This window comes from Sceloporus occidentalis, unplaced genomic scaffold, assembly GCF_023333645.1.
Source record: "Sceloporus occidentalis isolate IW3139 unplaced genomic scaffold, rSceOcc1.0.p SCAF_9, whole genome shotgun sequence".
Classification (NCBI taxonomy): Eukaryota; Metazoa; Chordata; class Lepidosauria; order Squamata; family Phrynosomatidae; genus Sceloporus; species Sceloporus occidentalis.
The window spans coordinates 47,335,456-47,362,144 of NW_028316989.1; the positions used below are offsets into that span (position 1 = coordinate 47,335,456).

The 26,689-nt window shown below is 43.8% G+C and overlaps 3 protein-coding genes across 7 annotated transcripts; 1 reads left to right on the forward strand and 2 right to left on the reverse strand.

Annotated features, from left to right (window-relative positions):
* Nucleotides 1-251: 251 nt before the first annotated feature.
* Nucleotides 252-7,977, reverse strand: KBTBD13 (kelch repeat and BTB domain containing 13). Its single transcript, XM_089539227.1, has one exon. The coding sequence runs from the start codon at nt 7,838-7,840 to the stop codon at nt 6,479-6,481; it is 1,362 nt and encodes a 453-aa protein (XP_089395353.1). The 5' UTR covers nt 7,841-7,977; the 3' UTR covers nt 252-6,478.
* RASL12 (RAS like family 12) lies at nt 7,927-20,445 on the forward strand. 3 transcript variants are annotated; one of them, XM_089539228.1, is made up of 7 exons: nt 8,187-8,200; nt 10,933-11,193; nt 12,280-12,397; nt 12,807-12,863; nt 15,328-15,401; nt 17,650-17,840; nt 18,719-20,445. In XM_089539228.1, the coding sequence occupies exons 3-7, from the start codon at nt 12,280-12,282 to the stop codon at nt 19,101-19,103; spliced, it is 825 nt and encodes a 274-aa protein (XP_089395354.1). In that variant the 5' UTR covers nt 8,187-8,200; nt 10,933-11,193; the 3' UTR covers nt 19,104-20,445. The 3 variants fall into 3 exon arrangements, with proteins under 3 accessions (XP_089395356.1, XP_089395354.1, XP_089395355.1); XM_089539230.1 differs by lacking the exon at nt 10,933-11,193 and having other exon boundaries at nt 7,927-8,200; XM_089539229.1 differs by lacking the exon at nt 8,187-8,200 and having other exon boundaries at nt 10,755-11,193.
* Nucleotides 20,415-26,575, reverse strand: SLC51B (SLC51 subunit beta). 3 transcript variants are annotated; one of them, XM_089539231.1, is made up of 6 exons: nt 26,476-26,575; nt 23,725-23,967; nt 22,707-22,809; nt 22,113-22,262; nt 21,824-21,914; nt 20,415-21,509 (listed from the first exon to the last, which is right to left on the reverse strand). In XM_089539231.1, exons 3-6 carry the CDS (start codon nt 22,744-22,746, stop codon nt 21,287-21,289), a joined length of 504 nt encoding a protein of 167 aa, XP_089395357.1. In that variant the 5' UTR covers nt 22,747-22,809; nt 23,725-23,967; nt 26,476-26,575; the 3' UTR covers nt 20,415-21,286. The 3 variants fall into 3 exon arrangements, with proteins under 3 accessions (XP_089395357.1, XP_089395358.1, XP_089395359.1); XM_089539232.1 differs by lacking the exon at nt 23,725-23,967 and having other exon boundaries at nt 24,859-26,566; XM_089539233.1 differs by lacking the exon at nt 23,725-23,967 and having other exon boundaries at nt 26,476-26,550.
* Between the last annotated feature and the right edge of the window lie 114 nt (nt 26,576-26,689).

Here is a 26,689-nt window from a genome sequence, read left to right on the forward strand (position 1 = left end):
TATATACATGATCAAAATGCAGTCAGTTTGTATGTTTAATTGCAGCCTTTGCATGTCTGTGGTTAAGGCTGAATGGCTTTAAATATTCCCTCCCCTAAAAACTGTGTACATTAATGCCAGGAGGGCTCAGTGTTCAGAATTAGAGTCCGCATAATCCTTTTTAACCTTCAGTAAAGGAGGCAGGGAATGCCCAGGACTCTATGGCAGAACTCAAACTGCATCTCCAAAATACATCCCCAGCATCTTTAGGAAGATATTGTTAGAGAAAAAGATCTTTGGGATGGTTGATGTCTCTTGTTACCGGTGGTTCTGAACTGGTACCAACTGGAACAGATGTAGTCTTCTCAGCTACTCAATATCAAAGTAACTTCAACACAGATTTTCACTCAAATGAGGGTTTATTAACTTTGTTGCTATTTACACTTTACAGCAAGCTACTATACATCTATACTCTTTTAGAGTCCATGCTAAAAGCTTGAATGTGACATCAGTCTTTGTTCTCTCACAAGATCAACTTTCCCACCAAGTGGACACACCTCTTTCCCATGAAGTCACCATGCTACACAGGAGCATAACAATAATACATTTGTTGATATTATGTCTCAGCACATGTCCTTGAAGACTTGCTCTTCCGGGCCTAGACTTTCTGGCCTTCAACAGGAACCATTTTAAACCTTAGTTAACCATTGACACATCTGAACATTTTCAATACAATTTAGAAATATATTTTAACATGCCCCTCCAAAATGTACAGATGTGGAATAACACTGTGTATTTACATTTATATCTTTGTGGAGTTAAGGAACCATACCAATTGCACAAGAAAGTTGTTCATGTCTTTCTCCAGAAAGTGCCTTTGTCAAAACATCTGCCAAGTTATCCCTTGTGTCAATGTACTCTATCTTTAGGATACCATTCTGAACTAACTCTCTTACATTCTGGTACCTTACTCCAATGTACTTAGTCCTGCACTTCAAATTCTCAGCCTCTGCCATCCCAATACATGATTGTGAATCCTCAAAAACCAAAGTAGGCTCAGTGCAATTTTCTCCCAGATCACTTAACAACTGTCTAATCCAAACTATCTCTCCAGACAAATCAGACAATGCAGCAAATTCTGCTTCTGAAGTACTAAGTGCTACACAATTCTGTTTTCTACTTCTCCAAACAACTGGACTACCTGCAAACTTAATCACAATTCCTGTTATTGACTTCTTTTCTGCCTCACTTGCAAAAGAACTATCTGCGTAACACACTAGATTCTCTTCACTTCCTTGAAACACAAGCTTCTTGTTCTTGCTACCTTTCAAATACCTCAAAACATGTTTCACAGCTGTCCAATCATCCACCTTTGGACTATTTGCACTTCTACTCAATAAACCAACTGCAAAAGAAATATCAGGCCGTGTATTGTTAGCAATGAACAACAAACTACCAATTACACTTCTGTACAACTCAGGATTATCAAACAATTCAGCAGACTCTGCACTGGCATAACCAGGAGTCATTGGGCTTTTCACAGGCTTTGCATCCTGCAATCCACACTTCTCAATCAGCCTCTCAATCTTTTTCTTCTGACTCAACAGACATCTGCCATCATCTGTCCACTCTACTTCTATCCCTAGGTAAGCTTTCAGATTTCCCAAGTCCTTCAATGCAAACTTCTGAGACAATTCCTTTTGTACCTCTTGCACTTCTTGTTCTGAATTAGCTGTTACACAAAGATCATCCACATAAATCACAAGAACTACCCCTCCTCTAGTGTAAACACAAGCATCTGCAACACTTCGTTTAAACCCAAGCCTTTCAAGCTCAGCATGAATACACTGATTCCAGCAACGTGCACTTTGTTTCAAGCCATACAACGCTTTATTCAACTTACACACTTTTGTCTCAGTATTACTACCAAAACCAGGAGGTTGTTCCATGTAAATTTCCTCCTCAAGCTTAGCATTTAGGTAAGCCGTCTCAAAATCAAAATGCCTTACCACTGTTCTTTGCCTCACAGCTAATGCAAGCACTAATCTCAAACTTTCTGGCTTTGCAGTAGGTGAGAAAGTTTTGTCAAAATTCTCAAACCTTTGCTGTGTGAACCCTTTAGCTACCAACCTGGCTTTGTACTTTTGACTATTATCAGGCATTTCCTTCTTCTTATAGACCCACTTGCAACCCACAACCTTGTGGTCTTTAGGCCTATCAACAATATCAAAAACCTGCTTCTCAACTAGAGACAAGAATTCTTGGTCCATAGCAGAAAACCATTTGTCTTTCTCCTCCTTAGGAAACTTCTGCAACTCTTCAAAACTCTCAGGCTCATCAGCCACTGCACAACAAGCAGTTGCAGTCTGAACAACAAATCTGTCAGGAGGCTTTCTCACTCTCTGAGACCTCCTAGGAATCAACACCTTTGTTCTACCTCTCTCATCCTCACTTTCTGAACTAGTTTGCACCTCAGTGTCCCTCTTTGACACAACTTCAAACTGACTTGTGGTGATGGGTGTGTGTAGTGTTGGCTGTGTTTGAGTGTGTTGTGAAGTACTGGGTTTCTCCTCCTCTGGAGACATTGTGGACATTGTGGGCTGTCTTACCCCTCCATTTCCAGCACTTTGCCCCAGTCGCAGAAACACTTCCTGATTGGAATGCAACCTCTCCCAGCCAGAATGTTTCTCAAAATTGGCACTTCTGGACAACAAAATTCTCCCATGACCCTGGTAAAATTTATAACTGTTGCCAGAATAACCCACAAACATCAACCTTTTCCATTTACGTTCACCCTTCTTTCTGAATTTTGCTGGCACAAACACATTTGCAAATTGCCCAAACACCCTCAGGTATTTTAAGTTTGGTGGTCTACCATGTAGCATCTGATAAGGTGTTTGCTTCACGGCTGAATTCCACACCCTATTTGCTATATGGTTAGCCATTAAAACTGCTTCACCCCAAAATTTTTCAGAAACATTAGCATCCAATAACATACAGTCTTTCATCTGCTTCAAAACACCAATACGTCTCTCTGCCAACCCATCTTCCTGTGGAACTGCAGGATTAGTGGTGTTGTGACGTATACCTTTCTTCTGCAACCAATTCTTAAGGTCAGAAGATAAAAATTCGCCTCCTCTGTCAGTGACCAAAGAACCCACTTTGTACTCAAATTGGCGCTCTATTTGATTCACCCAGTCTTTGAAGACTTCAGCAACCTCACTTTTCTCCTTCAAGACTTTCACATAGGAGTACCTTGTGTGCCTGTCTACAATTACCAGAAAATACTGACTTCCCCCAACAGTTTTAGTTAAAGGCCCAGCCAAATCAGCATGCACCACCTCAAACGGCCTTTTGGTGACACATTTTGTTTGCTTGGCCACTGGAAAAGCTTTCAATTTGATCTTACTGCAAACAGAACAATCAAGATGATTAGGACAAGAATTCATTTTGAACTCAGGACAAACCTCTCCTAGCTTTTCCAAACCTGAAAACCCTATATGACCAAACACTCTGTGAAAATAATGTGCACAATCTGCATGTAAAGGCACATTACTGACACTGGCACACTCAGCTTTGTCAAGCATAAAATACAATTTATTTTTCTTTTGTGCTTTTGCACATACCTTGTTCCCTTTGCTAATTATGCATTTATCTCCTTCAAATTTCAAAGCATACCCATCTGTTGTTAATGCAGACACACTAACAAGACAATTCTTCAATTTGGGAACACACAAAACATTTTCAAAATCTTCCCCAAAACTAGGAACATGTACAGTACCCATATGTTTTACCTCTCTGGGAACACCATCAGCCATTGCAACAGACTGAACATTTGACACAGACTTAGCTTTCAAGAGCTTATTGTCATTACACATATGGTTAGAAGCCCCAGAATCCAGCATCCAGACTGAACTCACTGTGGCTGCTTGATGGGCTTTGCAGTCATTGTCCCCAGCCACAACTGCCGCTCCACTCCTGCAACTAGCACCTTTTCCCTGCTTCTTCTTCGATGCTGCCAACTTCCAACAGTTCTTTTGGACGTGCCCTGGCTTCTTGCAATAGAAACAAGACTTGGACACTGCAGCCTTCTCCTGCTGGCAATTCTCCACAACCTCCAGTGGGTTGAATACCTTTGGTATCTGTCGCTGCTGCCTCTGGAGCCCTTCTGACTTCCGTCGCTGGCTCTCCTCCAAGACGCGCGCCGACACCAACTCAGCAGTCATCTGGTCTTCAGCCATCCCTTGGAAGCTATGCAATATGTGCTCAAAGTCTTGGGACAAACTCCCAAGCAAGATGTACGCCTTTTGCTCCTCAGGCAAGGTGACACCTCTCAGCTGCACTTGTGCAAACAGGTCATGCATTTCCTCCAAATGCTTCTCAGGATCTTGGTTACTTTGCATCTTGCAAGCATATAACCTTTTGCAACAGAGCATCCTGGACAAGGCAGTGCTACTTTCATGCACATTCTTCAAAGTGTCCCAGACAGCTTTAGCACTAGTCTTGAGCCTCACATGATTAATCTGGTTAGGCTCAACAGTGAGTAAAATTGTAGCTTGTGCCTTTGAATCATCAGCACGTGTAGCCTCAGTAGGACCTTGTTCCACAACACGCCAGAGACCCTCACGGACCAACAGCGATTCTGTGTAAACAGCCCAAGAGCTGTAATTGTTGTTGTTTAACTTGGGAAATCTTGCTGCCGCCTCCATGATTCAAAGCAAACGGCAAAACAGCCAAGAGTCCCAGCAAAATGTCCAACAAACACTGTTATCTTCCCATTTGCCTCCCGGCACAGGACAGATGAACAACACAGAGCTAACTTACAGCTGGAAGAAAAACTCCACAGCAGATTCTCAGTGGAACAGGAACTTCAGCAACAGCAGACCCTCCAGAAGACCATCTCAGCACACCAGCTTGGCAACCATCCTGGGAACCATCCTCAGGCAAACCATCTCGGCAACCATCCTAACCATCCTCTGCTACCACTTGTTAGAGAAAAAGATCTTTGGGATGGTTGATGTCTCTTGTTACCGGTGGTTCTGAACTGGTACCAACTGGAACAGATGTAGTCTTCTCAGCTACTCAATATCAAAGTAACTTCAACACAGATTTTCACTCAAATGAGGGTTTATTAACTTTGTTGCTATTTACACTTTACAGCAAGCTACTATACATCTATACTCTTTTAGAGTCCATGCTAAAAGCTTGAATGTGACATCAGTCTTTGTTCTCTCACAAGATCAACTTTCCCACCAAGTGGACACACCTCTTTCCCATGAAGTCACCATGCTACACAGGAGCATAACAATAATACATTTGTTGATATTATGTCTCAGCACATGTCCTTGAAGACTTGCTCTTCCGGGCCTAGACTTTCTGGCCTTCAACAGGAACCATTTTAAACCTTAGTTAACCATTGACACATCTGAACATTTTCAATACAATTTAGAAATATATTTTAACAGATATGACTCAAAATAAAAGAATTCCCTGCATTAACATCAACATGGAGAAAGAAGGAGAACTTAACTTTCTCTGTTCATCCATGGGTGAACCTAAACCAGGGCTGGGTATCATCAGGCCCAGCAGATGCTGCTGGACTGTAAATCCCATCCTTCCTCACTTTACAACTATGCTGGTAAGGGATGTTGGGGCTTGCTATCCAAAAGCATCTGGAAGGCTGTGTGATTCTCCTTCTGGAGGTATGACCACTAGAATAAGCATCTCCTACTCGATACCTGTCTTCTCCTATACTGCCTTTATGTACCTTCAAGTCAATTCTGACTTATGGTGACTCCATCATGTGGTTTTCTTAACCAGATTTGTTCAGAAGAGGTTTACCCTTGCCTTCCTCTGAGGCTGAGAGAGTGTAACATGCCAAAGGTCACTCCGTGGGTTTCCATGCCTGACTCCAATCTCCTGGCCAGCATTAGCTTTCAGTTAGTATTAGGAAGATCTTCCTTACAGTAAGAATTGTTTGACAGGGAAACAATGGTTAAGTGTTGAACTCTCTCTGTAGGAGATTTTGAAAAGGATGGATGGCTACCTACTGGGGACTGGGGGCTACCAACTGGGGATTCCTATATTGGCAAAGGGTTGGACTTGATTACCTTTGGGGATACCTTTAGCCAATACAGTTCTCTATGGGTCCGTCTTCTTCAGCTGCTGCCCCTCAATAGTACTGGGCTATTTGAAGGGCATGCTGGTTGTAGCAAATGGGTTATGTTGCCAATAAGCTCGGCTCACAAAACCACAAGGCCAGCAGCATGAGCAGGAGAATGCCCCTCTGCTGCAGCATCCAATATAACCCCTAAAACTAGATCCTTTTGTCTTAAAAGGTACAAAGAGCCTTCATTTGAACGAAGGTTGATATCACAATCTTGGGTTCAATTTGACTGTAATCCCCAGGGCCCCAAAAAAGAAAAGTGAAATATCCAGAATCCAGATACGGTAAAGGAGATGTCGCGCTCTGAGCAATCCATAGAAGCAGAGATGTGATCTACGTCGCAATGCTGTGATCTGTTCTTGGAAGCCTGAGGAGGAAGGTCTGTAAAGAACCGCTCCTTGGAAAGCCGGCTCTCTCCTTTCTGAACTTCCACGCGTTGTCCTCCACTGTGTACAGCAGGGTTAGCATCTTGTTGACCGTGTAAACGGTGTCCCCTTTGATGACGGCGGTGAAGAGGGCTCCTTTACTGTTCATGTACTGCCCGGGCAAAGAGGTCCATTGCATGGTGGTCAGGTTGTAGCAATCAATGACGCACCGCAAGAAGTCGTCGAAAGGCCCATTCCGCATGATGTAGAGGTTGTCTCGATGAGCCACCATGCAGTGGCCATAGCTCTGAGACCTGTTGAGGGTTGAGATAGGGATCCATTCGTCCTTCTCAGTCTCGTACTCATAGATGATGGTGGTATCTAGAGGCTTCCACAAGCAAACAAAGATGCGTCCCAAGGCTTGGGCGCAGGGGACGGCAGTGGCCGGCTGGGGCAGGTCTGAGACAAAGCTCCAAGTGTTGGTGGACACGTTGAACTTTTCCACGGATTTCAACGGGATCTTCTCAAACTCCCCACCGATGGCATAAAGGTGGTCCCCTTGGGCGGTCAATGTGACATCGTAGCGGAGCTGCTGAGGGCTGGGGAATTCGCTCCAGCTGTTGGTCTCTGGGTCATAGCAAAAGCTTTGGTCCACCACCTGCTTGTTGTATCCGTAGACACCACCCACAATATACATCTTGTTGTCCAGGGTGGTCATACCAGCAAGGAAGGTGCTGGCGGTCAGTGGCAAGCAGGACAGGGTCCTCCAGGTATTGTTCTCCTCATCCAGGTAGCAGATGGTCCGCGAGAGATCCTCCAAGAACTCAAACGTGGGCGTGTGAGCTCCCACTGCCACAAAAGTGCTGGGTATGACGGACTCGACATAATCCAGAAGATCCGGAGAGAGGCAGTCCAGATACTCCTCCAGATCAGTGTAACTATCTCTTATGTATAGTGCCGCACTGTGGAAGAGGTCCAGGAGGCCAAACATGGCAGCAGCTTGGTAGAGAATGATGCAGTTGTCCGAATTGAGGGATGAGATCAGGTACTTGGCCATGGTTTTCACCTGTAGGAAGGAGGCACACTCCACCGCCTTGAGATTCTCCTCACAGCTCAGCACAGGATAATCCCCCTCCAGGATCTTCAACATGATAGAAAACCCCATGGCGCTGAGATCTCGGATCTGGATCTCTTTCTGAGTGCTCTCTCTCATGCCTGATTGGAAGAGAGCCCGGAAATATTCACTATGTTCCACCAGGAGACCCTTGTCCACTGAGAAACATTCCTCTTCCACATGGATCTCGACTCTTTCGGCACGTTGCGACTGCATGGCCCAGCCAAGGGTGACCTTCCGTCACCAGGACCCCTTCTTCTTCCTCTTTAGATCGTCCACAACTGTGTTACACAGGACGGAAAACCCTTGAGATGGGTCGGCATGGTGTCTTTTCTGCATCCGCTGGAGCCTTTCTGAAGCTGCAAACTCTGCAATATAAATACCTCCGTCTAAAGATAGCGGGTGGTCCATGTGACCAGGGCAGCCGGGAATGAGAGCAGCCCCTGGGTCTTTCCAAAGGCAATTTGCAAACTGATATCGTCAGCATTTGCTCGGCTTCGTTGCCGGACAGCAGCTTAAATAAAGAAGTGTCAGGAGGGGACTAGAGAGATCACTGGAGGTTGCCTTCAGCTGAAGGTGAGTGTGACCTGAGGGAGATGCCCTTCACAGCCTCTAATGGGAAACAGATCAAGAGGCTTCTGGTCTGACCATCTGGGGCCAACAAACTCAGGCTGCATCTACACTGCAGAATTAATACACTTTGACACCACTTTAAGTGCTGTACCTCCATTGTATAATGCACTGCATTATTTCTATAGTGTAGATGCACCCAAAGAAAACACATCACTGGGTACTGTTTGCTGGGCACTGCCTTTTGTGAGAGTAGACCTGCCCAGCTCTTTCTCCTTGGAGGGAAGTTGATGTATTCTCCCTACTTTCCTTTATCGAGTCTAGGAATTTTTATTATAGTTGTGGTCAGGTCACACATTCTAGTGTTTGGCCTGTTGTGTTGTGGGAAAGTGGATTTTTTGCCAGAACCTGGGGGTGTTTGAGCAAGCCGAGTGTGATGAGGGCATGCCTGTTTTCATTGTCTCCGCTTGTTTCCATCTTTTCCCACTTTCACACAAGTCCCTGGAATGGGCAATATTCACATACTCATTCCTGGAGGGAGAAATCTTATCCCAATCTATGAGGGGAAGACACATATATTTAGGGAGATTTAAAACAACCCAAATAGCACATATCCTAGCACATTTGGGTGCATACCATTCGCAAACATGTACGGCAACATGCCTTGAAACGTGCGCCTCTTTCCGCGCAGCCGTCCGAAGCACGCCGCGGTGCAGCAAAAGCAGAAATAAACACAGGGCAAGGAACCAAGTGTCCAAGTATGTGCTGCTCACATCCTGTCGAATCCCATGAGATGGGGACAAAGTACAGAATGTGCATTTTCATACTTGGAAATGGTTTGATAGATAACAGCTCCGTGTTTCAGCACCCTTTCACACTATACAGTGATGGCACATTTATTCCATTTGGATGCATTACCCTATGAAACCCTGGGATCTGAGGTTTGGTGAGGCACTAGGGCTCTCTGGTAATGGAAGAGGCAGAAGGAAAGGAGGAAAAGCTCATTCCAGATGGATAGACTCCATCAAAGAAGCCTCAGCCCTGAGTCTGCAAGGGCTGTTCATGATAGGATGACCTAGAGGTCTTTCATTTATAGGTTCACCATAAACTGACATTGTCTTGATGGCAACCTCATTTCCAAATGTGCCCTATCTTTTGTTTAATGTGTCCAGAGTGATCTCTGATCCGGCAACTTGTCGCCACATGTCTGTAAAATTAATAGCGTTGTTGGGAGGAGAAGTCCTTTCTTTGGTCCACCCTGCAGAGACTTTTTCCACACCGTAAGGTCACAGTCTGCATTCTCCATTTTTGGCCAACTGCAAATGTGTCAGAAATTTGTTTCGGTTTGGAATCTGCCTCCTCCTTGCTTTTTATCCACCCAAACTGACCATTTGACAAGACCCAATCCTTCTTCGTGTCGAATGAGTATAATCCTTCCTCCTATTTGGTAAAAAGCAAAGTGCCAAGATGTAACAAACTGAATGCCATTCGCATAAGTAAAGAGATAGCGTTGCAATGTTATCCCTCCATGCATAGAATGCTTTTGGAATAAGGCTTCCTGGCTGGATTTGTGGGGGGAACGGATCAAAATTAATAATTCAGTGCAGCAAAGACAGTAAATGTATCAAAACATTGGGGGTGGCTGGTGGTATCCATGTCAATGGGGCAATAAATCCAGTCCAAGTTTTACTCTGGAGCTAACCAAGGTGCTGAGCTCTATCCTGAAGAATAGGTTCAGCAGCCAGAATAGTTCCCTTACGGTTCAGGGTAAAATCTGGAGAGGACTTTCTGCCCCTTTGACATGGCAACCTCCAGCCTCTGTTGCTTTTTGAAAGACTTTCTGTCAGTGGAGTGGCTGCTGAAAGAAAAGCCAGACCACTCATCCATCTCTGTGTCTCCTGTGGCTCTCCAAAACTAAGACTTTCCTAGGCCAAATTTGCATTTTGGGACTTCTCCTTCACAACATTCAGAAATATAACTTCCTTGGAGCAGAAAATGTTGCTTTTCTGTGCAACCCAACCCCATCATGCACAGATCTTGTGTAGAATAAGTCCCAAACTGAACTGCACAATTTTCAAAGGCATTTTCATATTAGGAAGGAAATTGCTGAAGTCACTCATTGCTAAAGTGACTCAGAACCAAATTAGTTTGGAATTGCAACTCTGTGCAGTCCACATACAGACTCTTTCCCATCCTTTGGCTGCAGCATTCCCAAACCTTGGAATAGCATTATGCACATGTATCACATTTCTTGCTGTGCCACAATAGGCACATGCAAAGCACAAATCTCTGAATGTTGTTGGAGTGTAACTCCCAGCCTCCCCAGTCGATGGTGAGGGATGCTGGGAGTTGCAGTCCAGCAACATCAGCAAGAGAAGCACACTTTGCCCACTTCTATTTTGAAACAGGTTGATATCCACTTGTAAAGGAGATCCACTGGGATCCTCTTGCAAAGGAGACAGAAGATGGCTCTGTTGCTGTGATTGTTTTGGTTTAAGGAAGAAACCAAGGAAAATGGTTTTCCTCCTCTGAGCACTGTATATATTTGTGGGTATGTGGTTGTCGCTTGTTCTGAAGGAAAGGCCTCTGCCTCTCTGCTGATGGGAAACTCTTCATCCAAGCCAAGCAAGGCAGCAGCAGCAACATTAGGAGCTTTCCTTACAAGGAGTTTGGCAAGAGCTCAGCTGGCAAAAGTTAGCAAAGGACTGGAGTTTTCCTCTCTGCATCATTCATTCAAGGGACCCTGAAGCAGCTGCAAGGAAGAAGCCAGCACCACTCCCTTCCAGAGACACCGAAAAACCCTTTCATTCGCTTTGCAGGCTCCTTCCCCGCTGCAAAATTGGGGGATTGGGAGGAAAAGGTCCCACCATCAGCCCCCAAAGGAACACCATCAGCCCCCAAAGGCCTGGGAGATGTGGCTCTAAAGGTCTTTGCAAAAGCACTGCTGCTCCCTTCTTCTTCCATGGAAGTCTAGTCTTCTCTTCAGCTCTGATCTGAAGGTGAGTGGGTCTCTCTCTTTTTGATCCTTTTGCTATTGGGCAAAATTTGGCACGTCTTATTAGACCTTGGAGATTATGATGTCTGGCCTCACAGTGGCTCCCATGTCAGGGGAGCAGGGAATCCACTCTGGGTTCTAATCCAAACTTTAAAGGTGTTATCCAAGGTGCCAAACCAAGGAAGTTCAACAGCTTGGAGAACTCCATTACAGTCTGAGTAAGCTTCTCTTCAGCAGAGGGGATTTCTTATTCTTATTTGCAATGATGTGGAGAGCGTCTCCTGGGCTGTGTAAGCATTTTTACAGACGTGTCTTTTTTCGTAACTGTCAACCTCTGTTTGAGAGCTTGGCAAAGTTCCTTTTTTGGACTACTAGATACCACCATGTCTCCTGGCCATGTTGTTGGGGGATTCTACCAGTTGTAATACTCAAAATCAATATTTTCAAATTGGATAGAGCAGCTGAGCATACAGCAGTTTAGCAAACTGAAATGTTATCACACAATACTCCTTTCATCCCAGTCTCAGTGTTGACAGTAGAGGCTGAGTCTCCCCTTTCCCAAATGGTTAGGTATTTTGGATTACTTGCATATACATAATGAGATTATCTCAGAGATGGGACTACAGTCTAAATGTGAAATGCCTTGATGTTTCAAATACACCTTACACACATAACCTGACACAGAACTGTCTCAGTCCGCCATGCAGACCATTTTGGATTTTTGGACTATTTCATATATTGGAATTTCTGCTAAAGGAAATATGTTCTGTCCCCAAGACAATTGCTGAAGTTTGGTTTAGCGAGCAAAGTGAATCCATACACTTCCATTAGAGATGGGAATCCAGTAGCCCTCCAGATGTTGATGGACTGCAACTCCCAGCAGACCTAGCTGGCATAGCCAATTGATGGGGATCCTGCCATATTTGGATGGTGACATGATTTTCAATGTGGGCTACACATTTCTAATCTCTAGGCTTAGGAACAACCGGAAGGGCCATTCAGGTAGAACAGCTTAGAGAACCTCAAGACAAATTAATGTTGTGTTATACTTACTTATATTTGCCAATGTTTATTTTTGCTTGGTCTCAAGATGTCGTCCATGTTTGGCAAACCGCGACCTGCTCCGTGCGTCCGTGAGCGCCATCTCTCCAGCCTCCCCCCCGAATGCAATGTGGCCATTTTAGGATGCCGAGGGTCTGGAAAATCAGGTCAGGACACGTGTGTGTGTGTGTGTGTGTGTGTGTGTGTGTGTGTGAGTGTGAGTTTATCAAGAGGAGGGGGATAAGGTTTGCAGAGATACTGCCATACCTTTTAGCTGTCCCAGTTTTGCAAGTCCAGTTCTGCAGAGGACATTGATCCTCCTTGTCCTACTTTTTATTGGAAGCTTTAGCTTCAGAAGGAGGGAAATGGTTAGGGGTCTATCAGGTGAGATAAGTAATGGGTTTTAAAAGGGAAGGCGAGAGGGGATGGGACCATCTTCTCAATCCTTCTTGGCTTTTCTTTTTCTTTTCCACCATTTCCGCTTCGTTTGCCGGATGCTTCAAATGCACTTTAATCTCTCTTCAATGTCGAAATCCAGTGTGATAAACTCCCTCTTCTTTCTCTCCTTTCTTCCAGCACTGACAGTGAAGTTTCTAACCAAGAGGTTTATAAGTGAATACGATCCCAATCTAGGTAAGACCTCATTGTTCTACTTACCCTTTTCCTTTTGAGTCTTTCAAATGTGGAACAAGGGGTAGAAACCCCAAATTGGGGGTCAGGGCATTATGAAAACAGAATGGACCTGGTTCAGGGTTTGGGGTCTGCATATTGTAAACAGCATGCAGTGAACTCAGGGGGGATTTAGGGTTTATAAGTAATGTAGACAAGACCCTAACAGTAGTTGCAACATTTGAATCCTACCCTCTAGTCAGTTTCTTTTTCATTCTGAGATATATCGGATCCAAAAAATAAATCCATCTCATTGTTGTGGTGCATTGGCGAATCAATGAAAATGCCACATTTGCACCGTAGTGTTACAATGCACAAGAAAAAAGGGGGAAGATTGCTCTTTGAATCATAGGATCATCTCAGGAAACCGTGTCTCCGATTTGAAAAAGAAAAGCCCTTGCAGAGACCCAAGAAGTCATGACAAAGAGTCCCCCAAAAGAAAAAAATTGAGAGATGGAGAGGTGGCAACAACCACCAAAAGTGCAGCCTGCCGTATTGTGAGAACTTGTGCTTCTTTCGAAAGGAGAGAGCTTGTCCGGAAACGTTCCTGGGGATTTTTAAGTCGCCGGCGTTTCCGTGCGCAGTGTTGTTGTTTCTCCGTCGTTTCAAAAACAGACAGCCAAATTTAGAGCGCATACCAAGAAAAGCAGAGATGGAAAAACCTGATTGTATAGAAAAGAAAAAAGGGAGGGTGCTTTTTAAAAAGAGATTTCATTTCTTTTACTCTGCATGGGCTGCAAGATGGTAAACTGCTGTGTGGACAATGAAAGCTGTGTTTAGATGAAGCAAAGTGAAGAAGGCAAAGCGCCTGAGTTTGGATGAGATGCCCAAACCCTAACCAGCCACAGATGCCAGCGAAACGTCAGGAATAAACTCTTCTAGAACATAGCGACACTGCCCCAAAAACCCACAAAAATTGATGGATGTTGGCCATGAAATCCTTTAACAAAGACCATTATATCTGGCCAAATTTTGGACTTTGTGTTCCTTCTACTAGCTCTTACATTTTGCACCATCCAGCATGATTATTAACTTCAATGTCTGCTGTGTTTATGGCATTTTGTTGTTTATTTGTTTGTTGTTGTTGTTGCTTCCAAGTCATTTCCAACTTAGGCAAATCTATCACAAGGTTTACTGGGGCTGAGAGTGTGTGACTTCCCCAATGTCACCCAATGGGTTTCTATGGCCAAAGAGGGACTCGAACCCTGATCTCCAGAGTTCAATACTCAAAACATTGCACCATGTTGCATTTTAGTAAGCCTAATAAAAGTTGTATAACACAACCCTGAACTCTTTTGGACTCCAGCTCCCAGAATCTCCCTGGTCCAAGGGGATTCTGGTAATTGTAGTCCAACAAAGCAACTTCCCCAGGTCCTTCTTTTCTTTCATGCATCCCATCAGGAATTATCTCAGCTTGTTTTTCCTCTGTTTGCATTCATTTCCTTGGGACTATTTTTACAACCAAGCTACCAGGAGACACCGACAACAACAACAACAAGGAAAAAGCCATGGATAATTTATCATGAAGGTTAACCAAAATAGGAACAAAAACAACCCATAAATGTGTCCTGATCATGCCATCCTCTGGGTCACGTTCCCAAATATCTGTCCTTCAGATCCCGACCGCAAAGTTGTGATGCCATTCCTCAGTTTCTGAAAACATTTAGCCTGGAAAATGATGATAATAATAATAACTGGTTTGATGAATCATTGCCTGTGCATTTAGCAAACAGAACGGAGAGTGGGCCCAAAGAGGAAGGCATCTTTGTTAATGGGACAAAGGGAGATTTTTCCTTTAGCTTGAAGGTCATTATTGTTCAGTTTTGGTGCAAAAGTCCAAATGGGTGGCATTTGGAGACATATCCAATGCAGAGCATGCCATGCTTGGTCCAAGACATTTGCTACAAAGGGTAGGATTCCCACCTCAGTTGCATCCTCACAAGACTAGCCACTTCGGTCCAGACCACACTGCAAAAATAATCTAGCTTGACACCCCTTTAACTGCTATTATAAAACCATAGTTCCCAGACATTGAGCCACAGCAGTTAAAGCAGTGTCACAATGGATGATTTCTGCGAAGTGTTTTGGCACTAGCACATGGATGTCAGGGTAATAATAATAATAATAATAATAATAATAATAATAATAATAATACATTTATTTATAGCCCACCTTTCCCCAAAGGGTTACAACCATAAAATAAGACAATAACAATTATAAAATAAATGTAAGTAAAAATCACATTAATATAGGAATGATATAGGAATATATATATATATATATGGATAATGTAGAAGTAAATAAGGAGTGTCTTTAGAGTGTGGTCCCTGAAGACAGGATCTCAGGGTTTCACATAGGAGAAGCTAGCTCTCTTTCTGATTAATGTTTAATATATGTATATATATGTATATGTATGTTTGTCTTGCAGAGGACACTTATGCGTCAGAAGAGATAGTGGACCAACAGCCGGTTTTGCTGAAGGTGATGGACACAGCCGACCAGGTAAAGCAAGATGGGGTTTCATGGACACTTGAGATGACCTTTACAAACCCTTATTGGAAACTTCGAGATTTTAAATAACGCTGCCATTGATAATGAGGGTCAGCATGGTTTGAGTGTTGACTCTGGGAGACTTGGGCTTTAATTCTTGTTCGGCTATGGAAGCAGATTGGGTTTCCATAGCTGCCTATGTGTGGCCATGTGCTTTCAAATTGCCTCTCAACTTCAGGTAACTCCATAAATTTCACTGAAGTTTTCTTAGGCAAGAAATACTTAGGGGTGGTTTTGCCTGTTCCTTCCTCTGAAACAGAGCCTCCAGCATATTGTATTCATAAGCAGTTTCCCACCCGAGTATTAACTAGGGCTGACCCTGCTTAGCTTCCAAGATCATATGAGATCTGGTGTCTTTCGAGTATTTGATATATAGGCTTATATAGACTGTGTGAATGTCTATCTCTGGAGAGGTGAAAACTTCCTCATCCGTACAGTCAGCCCTCCACATTGATGGATTTTTTTTATCCACAGATTCAAGCATCCATGATTTGAAAATATATACATTCCAAAAAGCAAGCCCTGATTTTGCCATTTTATATAATGAACATGAGCTTGCTATTGTGCTTAATGGGACTTGAGCATCCACGGATTTTGGCATCCACGGGGGGCGGGGGGTCCTGGAACCAAACCTGGAGGATACCAAGGACCCACTGTGTTATTTAAAATATGTGATGACATGACCTTAAAAAATCAGAAGCGATAGGATGCCGCTTGCTATTTCATTTAGGAGTGATGGAGTGTCTTGCTTGTTATGGGTCTCAAGGGATGAAAAATGACCCTTCCAGTCCAAGACATAAAACCCATTCATTCTGTTTTGGATACTGGAGAGATTTGACTTCTTTTTATCACTCGCTGTCCTGGAATGTCTCCCTGTGCATCTTGAAAAGAGGTTTTGTCAGGACAGTCCGGTCAACAGAACAGGGTTTCTTATAAACAGACCTTTTAATTAATTAAATGGATCTGTGCCAGTCTTGGCCTTGTGTGGTTATCTCTGTGCCGGAACGGCACAAACTGATCTTGCAGGGCTTTGAGAGCTCCTTGGCTCCAACAACCCTCTTGTCTTTGCAACCTCAGTTCAGTCTTTACAATGGACCTTTTAATGCAGTGCCAACAAAGGTGCCCAATCCTTTGGGATCCATGAATGCCTTGGAAACCAAGTGCAGAGGAGGAGGAAGCTGTTAGCAGCTGCATATTTGTAGGCACTTGTCTTCAGAGTAAAGGCTTAAAGTTAAACAATTCAGAACACTTGTTATTGCTTATTGATCATTTATTGATTTCCCTGTCTTTCAATGGATATGGTGCTCCGTGATGCATGAGGTGTTGTTCTGTCAGAGCATGGGAAAATTACTTTTTAAGGGGTAAGGGGGCTGGATCTTATTGGCAATCTCGGCTAGAGAAGGTCCGTTAAATAAATTGTTGAATGATGTGTCAAGACTTAAGTAAATTCCATAGCTTCAATGCATCTTCTTCAATGCATCTGCTATCGAATTCTGGGGTTTGTCATTCAGTGGGATATTGAGCCTTCCCTGACAGAGAGCTCCAGTGCCACAACAAACTACAAGTCCCAGGATTCCATAGCATTAAGCCATGGCCATTAAAGTGGCATCGAACTGCATTATTTGAGCAGGTGAGGCTTCTGATACTGCTTAGCCACACATGTCCTGGTTTTCATCTATGAAATGTTGGAGGATATGCTGTACATCAGTGGTCCCCAAGCCTCCAGATGTTTTGGACTTCAGCTCCTAGAATGCCTGACCATTGGCCAAGCTGACTGGGACCTCTGGGAGTTGAAGTCCAAAAGACCTGGAGGACCAAAGTTTGGGAACCACTGCATAGCCCTGGTGGCGCAGTGGTTAAATGCCTGTACTGCAGCCATTCACTCAAAACCACAAGGTTGCGAGTTCAAGACCAGCAAAAGGGCCCAAGCTCGACTCAGGCTTGCATCCTTCCGAGGTCGCTAAAATGAGTACCCAGACTGTTGGGGGCAAATTAGCTTACTTGCTAATTAGCTTACTTGCTGTTCACCGCTATGATCTTTGGAATAGCGGTATATAAATAAAACAAATTATTATTATTATTATTATAGATTGTGGGACTCTGGGAGCTACTGTCCAAAAAGCCAACTTTCCCCCAGGTGCTGGTGTTTGCTACAAGAAAGTGATGGAGGGCCTTGCTGGCCATTTCTCTTCTCTGGTAGGACATCCCAGTGAGCTGTGAGCGATACCTGAACTGGGCCAGTGCCTTCATCGTGGTTTACAGCATCGACAATCGGAAGAGCTTTGACGGATGCCGGCAGTACCTGGATATCATTGGACTCCACCTGAAGAATGCCCACCAAGAGTCGCCCGTTCTCCTGGTGGGCAACAAGCTGGACATGGAGCAATACAGGTGAATGTCTAGCAGGTGAAAGCAAGGTGTGCCCCCTGCTCCATGGCAGCGGTAGAAGCCACGTCTGGGAGAATCCTCACTGCTTATAATGGTCAAAGATATAGCCATGTTCGTCTGTAGAGAGATCTTGCAGCACTTTTGAGACTAACTAAAGAAAGAAGTTGGCAGCAGGCGCTTTCCTAGCCTTCACTCTACCTCCTCAGGTGCATATATGTAATGTAATGCAATGTCCAAATGTATATAGAGAGATCTTGTAGCACCTTTCAGCCTCACTGCAAGAAAGAAGTTGGCAGCAGGAGATTCTGTAGAGTGAAGTCTACTCCCTCAGATGCTTTTAAAAGCATCTGAGGAAGTAGACTGGAGTCTATGAAAGCTCATGTTGCCAACTTCTTTCTTTCAGTGAGCCTCAAAGGTGCAGCAAGATCTCTCTACAGGCTGCTTATAATGCTGTTGTTGCTGCTACTTCTCCTTCTCCTTTTTCATCTAACTCTTCTTCTTCTTGTGGGTCTTCAAGTTATTTCCAACTTATGGCGACCCTAAGGTGAACCTAGAGAGCCAGCATTGTGTAGTGGTTTCAGTGTTGGAGACCAGAGTTCAAATCCCCTCTTGGCCATGGAAATTTGTTGGGTGACCTTAGGCAAGTCCCACTTTCTCAGCCTCAGGGAAAGGTAATCATGACACGCCCTCTCCAAATAAAGCTTGCCAAGAAAATCCCATGCTAGGGTCAGCCTTAGGGTCACCATAAGTCAGAAACAACTTGAAAACACTCAACAACAACAACAACCACAAGATGAACCCAAGACCACAGTTACTTTTTCATGTAAAGTATGGGTCAAGTAGGTCTTGTGAGAATATTTACATCTGGCTACTTTTCCCAGACAGGTCACCAAAGCTGAAGGCGTCTCTCTGGCCACAAAGTACGGCGCTCCCTTCCATGAAGTCTCGGCCTGCCAGGATTTTGAGTCGGTGCAGCATGTTTTCCACGAAGCGGTGCGGGAAGTGAGGCGCGAGATGGAGAGGTACATGGCCGTCCGGCCCTTGTTCATCATCGAAGAGAAGCCTTCCCTCCATTTTGCCCCGCCGGCCGCTGTGGCCACCAAGCCAGGTTTGGCCAGCTGCACTTATAACACTCTTTCCACGGTGAACTACAAAGAAATCCCTTCCGTAGCCCAAGCCAAACTGGTCACGGTGAAATCCTCGCGGGCTCAGAGCAAGAGGAAGGCACCCACGTTGACTTTGCTGAAGGGTTTTAAGATATTTTAAAACAAAGGTGGGCAAGGGCTGGAGGTCAGAAGGACCCATTGACTTTCCTTGGGAGGCCACATTCCCACCCCTCACCATATCCATTTTTGAAAGAATTCAAAATGCTTTCCACCAAAATGCCCCCATTAGAACCATTTTGGGGGATGTCTGGACCATTTTGGTTTGAAAACAGGACTTGCCTTGATTTATAAGGCAAAAATATGGCATGGTTTCCCTGCATATTCCCTAGCATGGGAGGCCAACTTTGGCCCAAAAAACATTTGTAGATTTGCCTGGGTCCCTGCAAACCTTAAAAGCAACCCTGGATGCATCACTGTAAAGCCTGCTGCAAGATGGAGAGGAAACCTGCCTAACCGATCGGTGCAATTCAGCAGTTGTTTGAAATGCCAACATAAAGACTTTTCTTGCAGTCCAGGCGGACCCTTGTTGTACAGCAAAGCATTCCCACTGATTTGGTTACTGATTTTAAACTTAAGCATGCTGGCAGAAACGCAATGAGCAAGGCTGTGGGCAGACACCCTTCTGTACCAACCTTTCCAACAGGAATGCTGAAGAATTGGATGGAAGCGACACAGATTCCCCTTTGCAGAAGTATTGTCATATGCAACTTCTTCTCATTCTTGCTTTGTGCTGACATTCCCAAAACCCTGTGCAATTTTTCTATGAAGTTTGTGGTCTGTGCATGTGAGGATGAAAAAAAGGAAGGGGGAGGTTGACGCTACTAATTTTGGCCCCTTCTGTTGGTGAAACCCTTTAGGTTTCTGCATCGGAGAGCAATGGTGGATAGCGGTTCCCACATCTGCACAGTGGGGACTGTATTCCAGGTTTTATTAGATTCAAAGACATAGCCACATTGGTCTGGAAAATGAGTGTGCAAAGGGATCTTGTAGCACCACAAGTCGAGGTTGACACAAGGGCAGTTGACAACAACCAAGAGCAGCCCTGAATCCAGTCCCACAAAGAAGCTCAGCATCATGTAGAGCTCCTTTAAAATCCTATAGTGCTACGCTTCTCAAACCTTTTACCGCTGTGATCCCTGTAATTGCTTCCTTAGAGGAACATATGCATGCAACAGACACCAAGAGGATTCTAGGTAAAAATCTTAGCACAATAAAATGTGGCGCCTTCCTGATGAATTAACAAAACATACAACAAAACCCCCTAATGATATTCTCTTTTTCTGGGTAGGGTATATGCGTAGGAGAGTAGAAATGGCTTTATCATATGCGTGATGCTCTTTCACTCCCGAGTCAAGCCATATTCCCTGTTCAGAAATGACCTTTAAGATAACTTTCTACAACGGCACTTAACTGCTGTGGAAAATATTTTAATAAAAGAAACCTTGGGAAAGCCAGTTGTGGGACCGTCTCTTGTTGGCCCAAGAGCAATTTTCCATCTCGGTTACAAAGACTTTTTGATTTATTCCAGCCGAGGATCCTGAAATAACTTGCATCGTACACAAAAGCTCCCATAGCCACAGACTCATTACAATGAATTATGCGCCATTTCTATATCTGTGTTCAGAATCACTCGTGCTGAGTTGGACATCAATGATACCCTGGAAGATGTGGGGAATACCAACCGATGCCACAGATTTAAAACTCAAAGGTTCCCCCCCACATCTCCCCATTTTCTAGGAAATCCTAGGAAATGAAGGGAGAACAGGGTTCTTTCAGGGAGAAATCTCAGCACCGGCTTCAAAGTTTAATTCCTAAGATTCTTAGGGGAAACTGTGCCAATAAAAGAATGCAAAATGTGCCACAGCTATGTTTTGTTTTTAATGCAGACTCACTTGATCCTTATTCTTGGGCAGTAATTCTCTCCAGCTGAGGTTCTCAACCCATAGGTTTCACAAGAAGTCAACACAATATGGTGTGTTGTCTTGTTTTAAAATTTTAAAAATTAGAACAGGGTTGGTACGATTTCAAAGATGTAGCCGTGTTAGTCTGGAAAATCAGTCTGCAAAGGGATCTTGTAGCACCTTTGAGACTAACTGAAAGAAAGAAGTTGGTAGTGTGGGCTTTTGCAGACTTGACCCTACTGTTTGGAGAAGAGGGGAAGTCAATTCAGGCCCCTGCATCACAGCGAATGCTGACCCTTTGGTTCCAGTAGATGACCTTTTGCTTTGTAAATAGATTTCCAAGAATGAAGGCAGTCATTCAGCTTTCCACTGAAATATGTTGTTATATATCTGCTTCAGCCTTGTCTTCATATAGGGTTGTGACATTCCCATCCTTCCACTGGATCGTCACCTGTCCTGCATTCTCCGTTGCAGGAAGCGAACTGTCTGCCAGAGGATCAGAGTTGCTTTCCTCTTTCAGAAGCACAAACGCTTGCTTCATTTCTGTCTCCGCAGGCTGGACGACTCTGTATTCTTCTTTAGCCAGGAACGAGATTTTCCGGGCCCTAAAAGGTTTGAGAGACAAAGAAAAATCAAATCAAATAAACTAACTCAGCAACAATAAATTATCAGGTTTCAGACAAGGGTTTAAATCTAGAGAAGACCCACAGAATCATTGAGACTGCATATGCACTGCAGAAATAAATAATGCAGTTTGACACCGCTGCGGGGAGTAAGCAGACCTCACTTTTCTAAAAGCCAGTCTTGATCAATTGCCTTGATCAAGGTATCTTGCAAGAGTTTGAGACCTGACTTGCATGAAGGTAAAGACTTGAGACTTGGAGTAAAAGACTTCAATACATCGCCCCCTTATCCATACCTGTTCGCCCTGATATTTGCTCCCAGGAGGGCAACACCGATCACCAGAACCAGAAACGAAAGGCCTAGAATGCAGTAGCTCCACGTCGATGCTAGGAAGGGAGGGAAATGGAGAAACATGGTGAAACCCTTTTCATCCTCGTTCAGTATCAGTAAGGAGAAGTACCTTGAAGCTCTGTCCTCTTCTCCAATGGGGTTCACCCACGAGTCTTAAGAGTTTGCACTTTCTAAAGTCCAGCAATACTAAAACCACTTCTAAGGATGCACCAAAAACAAGAGGGGACACTTACGGTCTTCTCTCCGGAAAAACCACAGCAGCTCCTCCAGCTTCTCAGGAGGCATCCCATCTTTCATAGAGTCTGGTGGAGTATTTTCTGAGTTGTCTGAAGACTGTGAATTGGTCAGGGCCAGGACAGAAGGCCCACTGATGTCCATATTCACTATTGGACCGAAAAACAGCACAGCATGAGCCTCTAGCCATAGCCTTAACTTTGGGTTATTATGACTATCAGACCCTGAGGGTTTGTCCTTTAGGGATTTTTAGATCTTCTTCTGGGACCACTGACATCTTGCATTTAGTCTTCAAATTAGTCATGTAACTATGTACCTGCCATTGTTACAAGGATCTTCAAACTCTATTGCTTTAGAATACTGGTACATTGCAAGAGAGTCCACCATTTGCCATGGCATCATGAAGGGCAGCTATGAAGGAACTAGACAAGATCCTCAAGGTTTAAGTTTTGAGGCATGAAGCTTGCAATTTGGGGGATTTTCAGGATAGAGAAGGTGGAAGATCCTTTGGGTCATAAAATGCAATTTTCCTACCCATATTTTAACTGGATCCTGACTAACTCTCTATTGTTTGGACGTCCAATTGAGCTTACCGTATACAATGAAACATAGGATTGTCCAAAACGTCTTCATGATGATTGAAGAAATCCTTCAGACAAGGAGAGTGTGCTTCTTTCAAAGGCTCTTCAATGGAAACTTAAGATGGAAAAGAAACCAATGTGTTAATTGACAGATCCCACTTGTTCTGAAAATGACCAACATTTGGCCAATGTGCAAAGCGCATGGGATCTGATAATGGCAAATTTGCTTGCATTTAAATCAGGGATGGGTCCTCCTGATGTTGTTGGACTGCAATTTCCAGCACTCTTAGCCATCATCTCCAAATATGATATGATCTTTTAAAGATCTTCTGGGAGTGGCAACATCTGGAGCAGGCCAACATCTGGGAGCAATGTACCATTTCCACCCTGTTTTATCTGCATTGGACTATGCTATTACAAATCTGGTTAGTAAACACAGTGGCTGGAACCCTGTTGTATGTAGTTCTGAGTACAGTTTCTACAATACAGATCCCATTGAACGCACACGCACTGGACTTTACTTCTACGTAATCCTAAAAAGTGTTTAGGATTGCACTGTTATGCAGTTGTCTTAAGATCAGACTTGACATGATGCACCTTTCCTTGAGATTAACCTGTTTAATCTGCCATAATGGGACTTCCTCAGAGGTGCATGCCTCAGCAACCCAGCTTGCAAATCATGTCCAGGTTTTTATTTGACCAAGCACAAAGCAAAGCACACTAAATGCTGGATAGGTAGGTGAGGAAAATGACATCATATGACAAAGATGTATTTCACCATTTGTGGTGGGATGCATCTGCAAAAGCTGTGTTTAAATATATCTTCCTGTTTGACTCATCTAAGAGTAAGTCAAATATAAATAAAATAAGTCCACTTGAGATCATTGGCTTTCTAACAAAGAAGCATGGAAATGAACTACCTAGTTCTGTCCCTAGTTCTCACATCCTAGTTCTCAATAGTTGTGGGAACATACAGCCTTACCCTTTCAATATCTGAATATTCCCCTCTGACTACACTAAGGCCACTAACCTTCTCTTAGGAGTGAGTCATCTCTGTTGAAGTTTTGCTGATCGTGGCACAAAGCGTTGGCTCCCTCGGTTACTGACCTTGTTAATCACTTTCCCACTTGCAACATTCCCTTGCTTTTAATCTCTTAACAATTCAAAGTTCACTTTTCATGGCCAAAGGAGATTCTCCAGCAATCTGAACAGAACAGCTACACATAACTTTATGTCTCTTGCATTCTTATGTCTCTCTTTTCCAAAAGTACTTCTGGAAGAAAGGAGTCAAGTCAGCCTTAGCTGATAATATTCAGTGGGAAAAAAGAATTCAAATGTCCTTATTGATGGATGGGTTCCACTTTTGTATTGAATACGGACACCTTTTCACATGACAAAACACACCATTATGATTCCACTTTGGCTGCCATGGTTGCATCCCATGGAATTGGCTCAAGTGCCTATGAATTTGGGGGTTCTGTAGAATGTTGCCATGGCAGTTAAAGTGGAATCGTAACGCTATCATTGCATACTCTCCAATTGTCCAGAATTGGCAGGGACAGTCCCAATTAATCCTCTGCAAAACAAATGACCATAGGATACTTCCACACTGTCAAAAACAATGCAGCTTGACACCACTTTAATTGCAGTGACTCCATCCTACAAGCTCAGTTCAGTGCATCTTTATTATGTCCAAAGACCAGCACAGGTAAAAAGGGGATACAGAATAAAAAGAAGGTAATGGTAAAAACAAGGTTAAAAACAAGGTTAAAACACAGCATTGAACATATCCTTTTAAAATCATGGAGCAATTATAATACTAGCCAACTGATTTCATTTTTCATTCTGCAAGACCTTCTCAGGCTACAAATCCCAGGATTTCCATAAGATGGAACTACAGCACTTAAAGGGGGTGTGAAACGGCATTATTTCTACAACGTAGAAGCACCCATAGTATCTCTAAGTCCTAGTAGAGTACATGAGCATCCCTATTGAAGTCTCCCAGGTCTCTCAGAGACACATCTGGAATAGTGAGTACCACTTCCAGTTCTGAACTTTAGTACTCCTTTCACGATCCAAGCATTGTCCTTCTGGACCAAGACACCTTCCCAGGTACATTGCATCCATTATTTCCTCCCTTTTCCCTTTCCAAATCTGAACTTACCAGAAAGCCTGCAAATTTTGTCCCAAGTGGAAGAACGCTAACGGAACAGCTGCCTGGAAGACAGATCCACTGTTCAGCGCATCCCTCGGTTATGAAAACTTGTGCATTCTTTGGGGCTACTGTTACTCACTGGGAGTAACTACTCATTCTCCTCCCCTCCTGCTTTAGCTGATATAGATGAGAGGATATTCTTTGCATTTGCAAAGTCACTGAACTCTCCACTCCCATGGCTTTCTCTCTCTCTCTTTGCCAAAGGTGAGTGAACCCCTGCCCTTGGCTTTTATTGACTTGAGGGTTGTAACGCTGCTGTGTGGATACAGTCTTGATAAAGTTTGAATGCCATTAGCCATGCAAAAAGGGTACTTTTTTCCTGAGACCCCAGATGTCTCCATCCTTAATTTGTTAGACTGAGAACGCCGAATCTCTCAAGAGAAGCATCCATGCTTCTCCATGCCTCCAAAAGGGATATGTGACTTTATAAAGGATGGAGACATCTGGGATCTCAGGAAAAAAAGGTACCTTTTTGCACTGCTAATGGGATTCAAATGTTATATCTCCTGGACTTTGGAAGGCTTTGTTCCCATTGCCACAAGGCTTGTTGCATAGATATCCCTCCAAATAACAATACACCAACACAACACCTTTTGAGAAACTGCAAGCCTGTGACTAACATCATATATGAGTTAGAAACCCTTTTCAGATTAGTCTTGCAAGCCGAAATGCCTAAAATACACGATGCAAGCTTTGGAGGCTTCTTCATCCTACAGGAGAATATGCTTTTGCCCTTGATATTCCTAAAAAAGGAATAGGAATCTGGGTTTTTGGTGTGTTTATTCTTGTTCATTCTAGCCTTGTTGTAACTCTTTATCTTTCCTCTTCGGTGTCTTGGCCTGGTTACAGAATAACTAGAGCTGTCATCCTTATTTCTTATTTTTCACCTCCGAAAGCCAAAGACTTGAAGACAATAAAAAATAAAGTTTTATTTCCTGGGCCGGTCGTGTGTTGTCAGCAAACATACGTCTGAAGAAGGAATTGTGGCTCCATCCGCACTGCAGAAATAACCCACTGCTTTAACAACCATGGCCAAATGTATTTATTATTTGTTATATTTATTTATATCCCGACCGTTTCACAAAACTGAGACCAGAATGGGAATTGCAGCGCACTGAGCCATGGCGGTTAAAGCGGTGTCAAACTGCATTATTTCTGCAGTGCAAATTCAGCCTTGGGAGTCTAGAAGGGAGTCTTTTGAAATGCTATGGAATCCTGGGCTTTGTAGTTTGTGAGAGATATAGCCTTCTCTGTCAGAGAGCTTTTGGGCCACAACAAATTACAGTTCCCAGAATTCCATAGCATTCAGCCATGGCAGTTAAAAGTGGCGTCAAACTGCATTATTTCTTCAGTGCAGATGCAGGGACTCTAGAAGGGAGCATTGGGAATGCTATGGAATCCTGGGATTTGTAGTTTTGAAGCTTATGACTCTCCTCCTTCTCCAGCTCCAATGCTATGGAATGCTGGGATTTGTAGTTTTTGTGATCTATTTAGCCTTCTTTGTCAGAGAGCTCTGGTGCCACAACAAATAAATACAATAATAATAATGATAATAATAATATGGACCCCAAGAATCCATAGATTCCTTGAACAGTGGCCTTTAAAGCGGTGTCAAACTGCATTATTTGATTCTGCAGTGGCTTGAAACTCTAGGAGGGAGTCTGGGGAAAAAAATCTAGGCCCCGCCCGGCTGCTCCTGCTGCTATGGTTACGGCTCCCCCTCCCGCTCGGGGCGGTTGCCATGGTTACTGGTCCGCGCGGCTAAGCCCCACCCACCCAA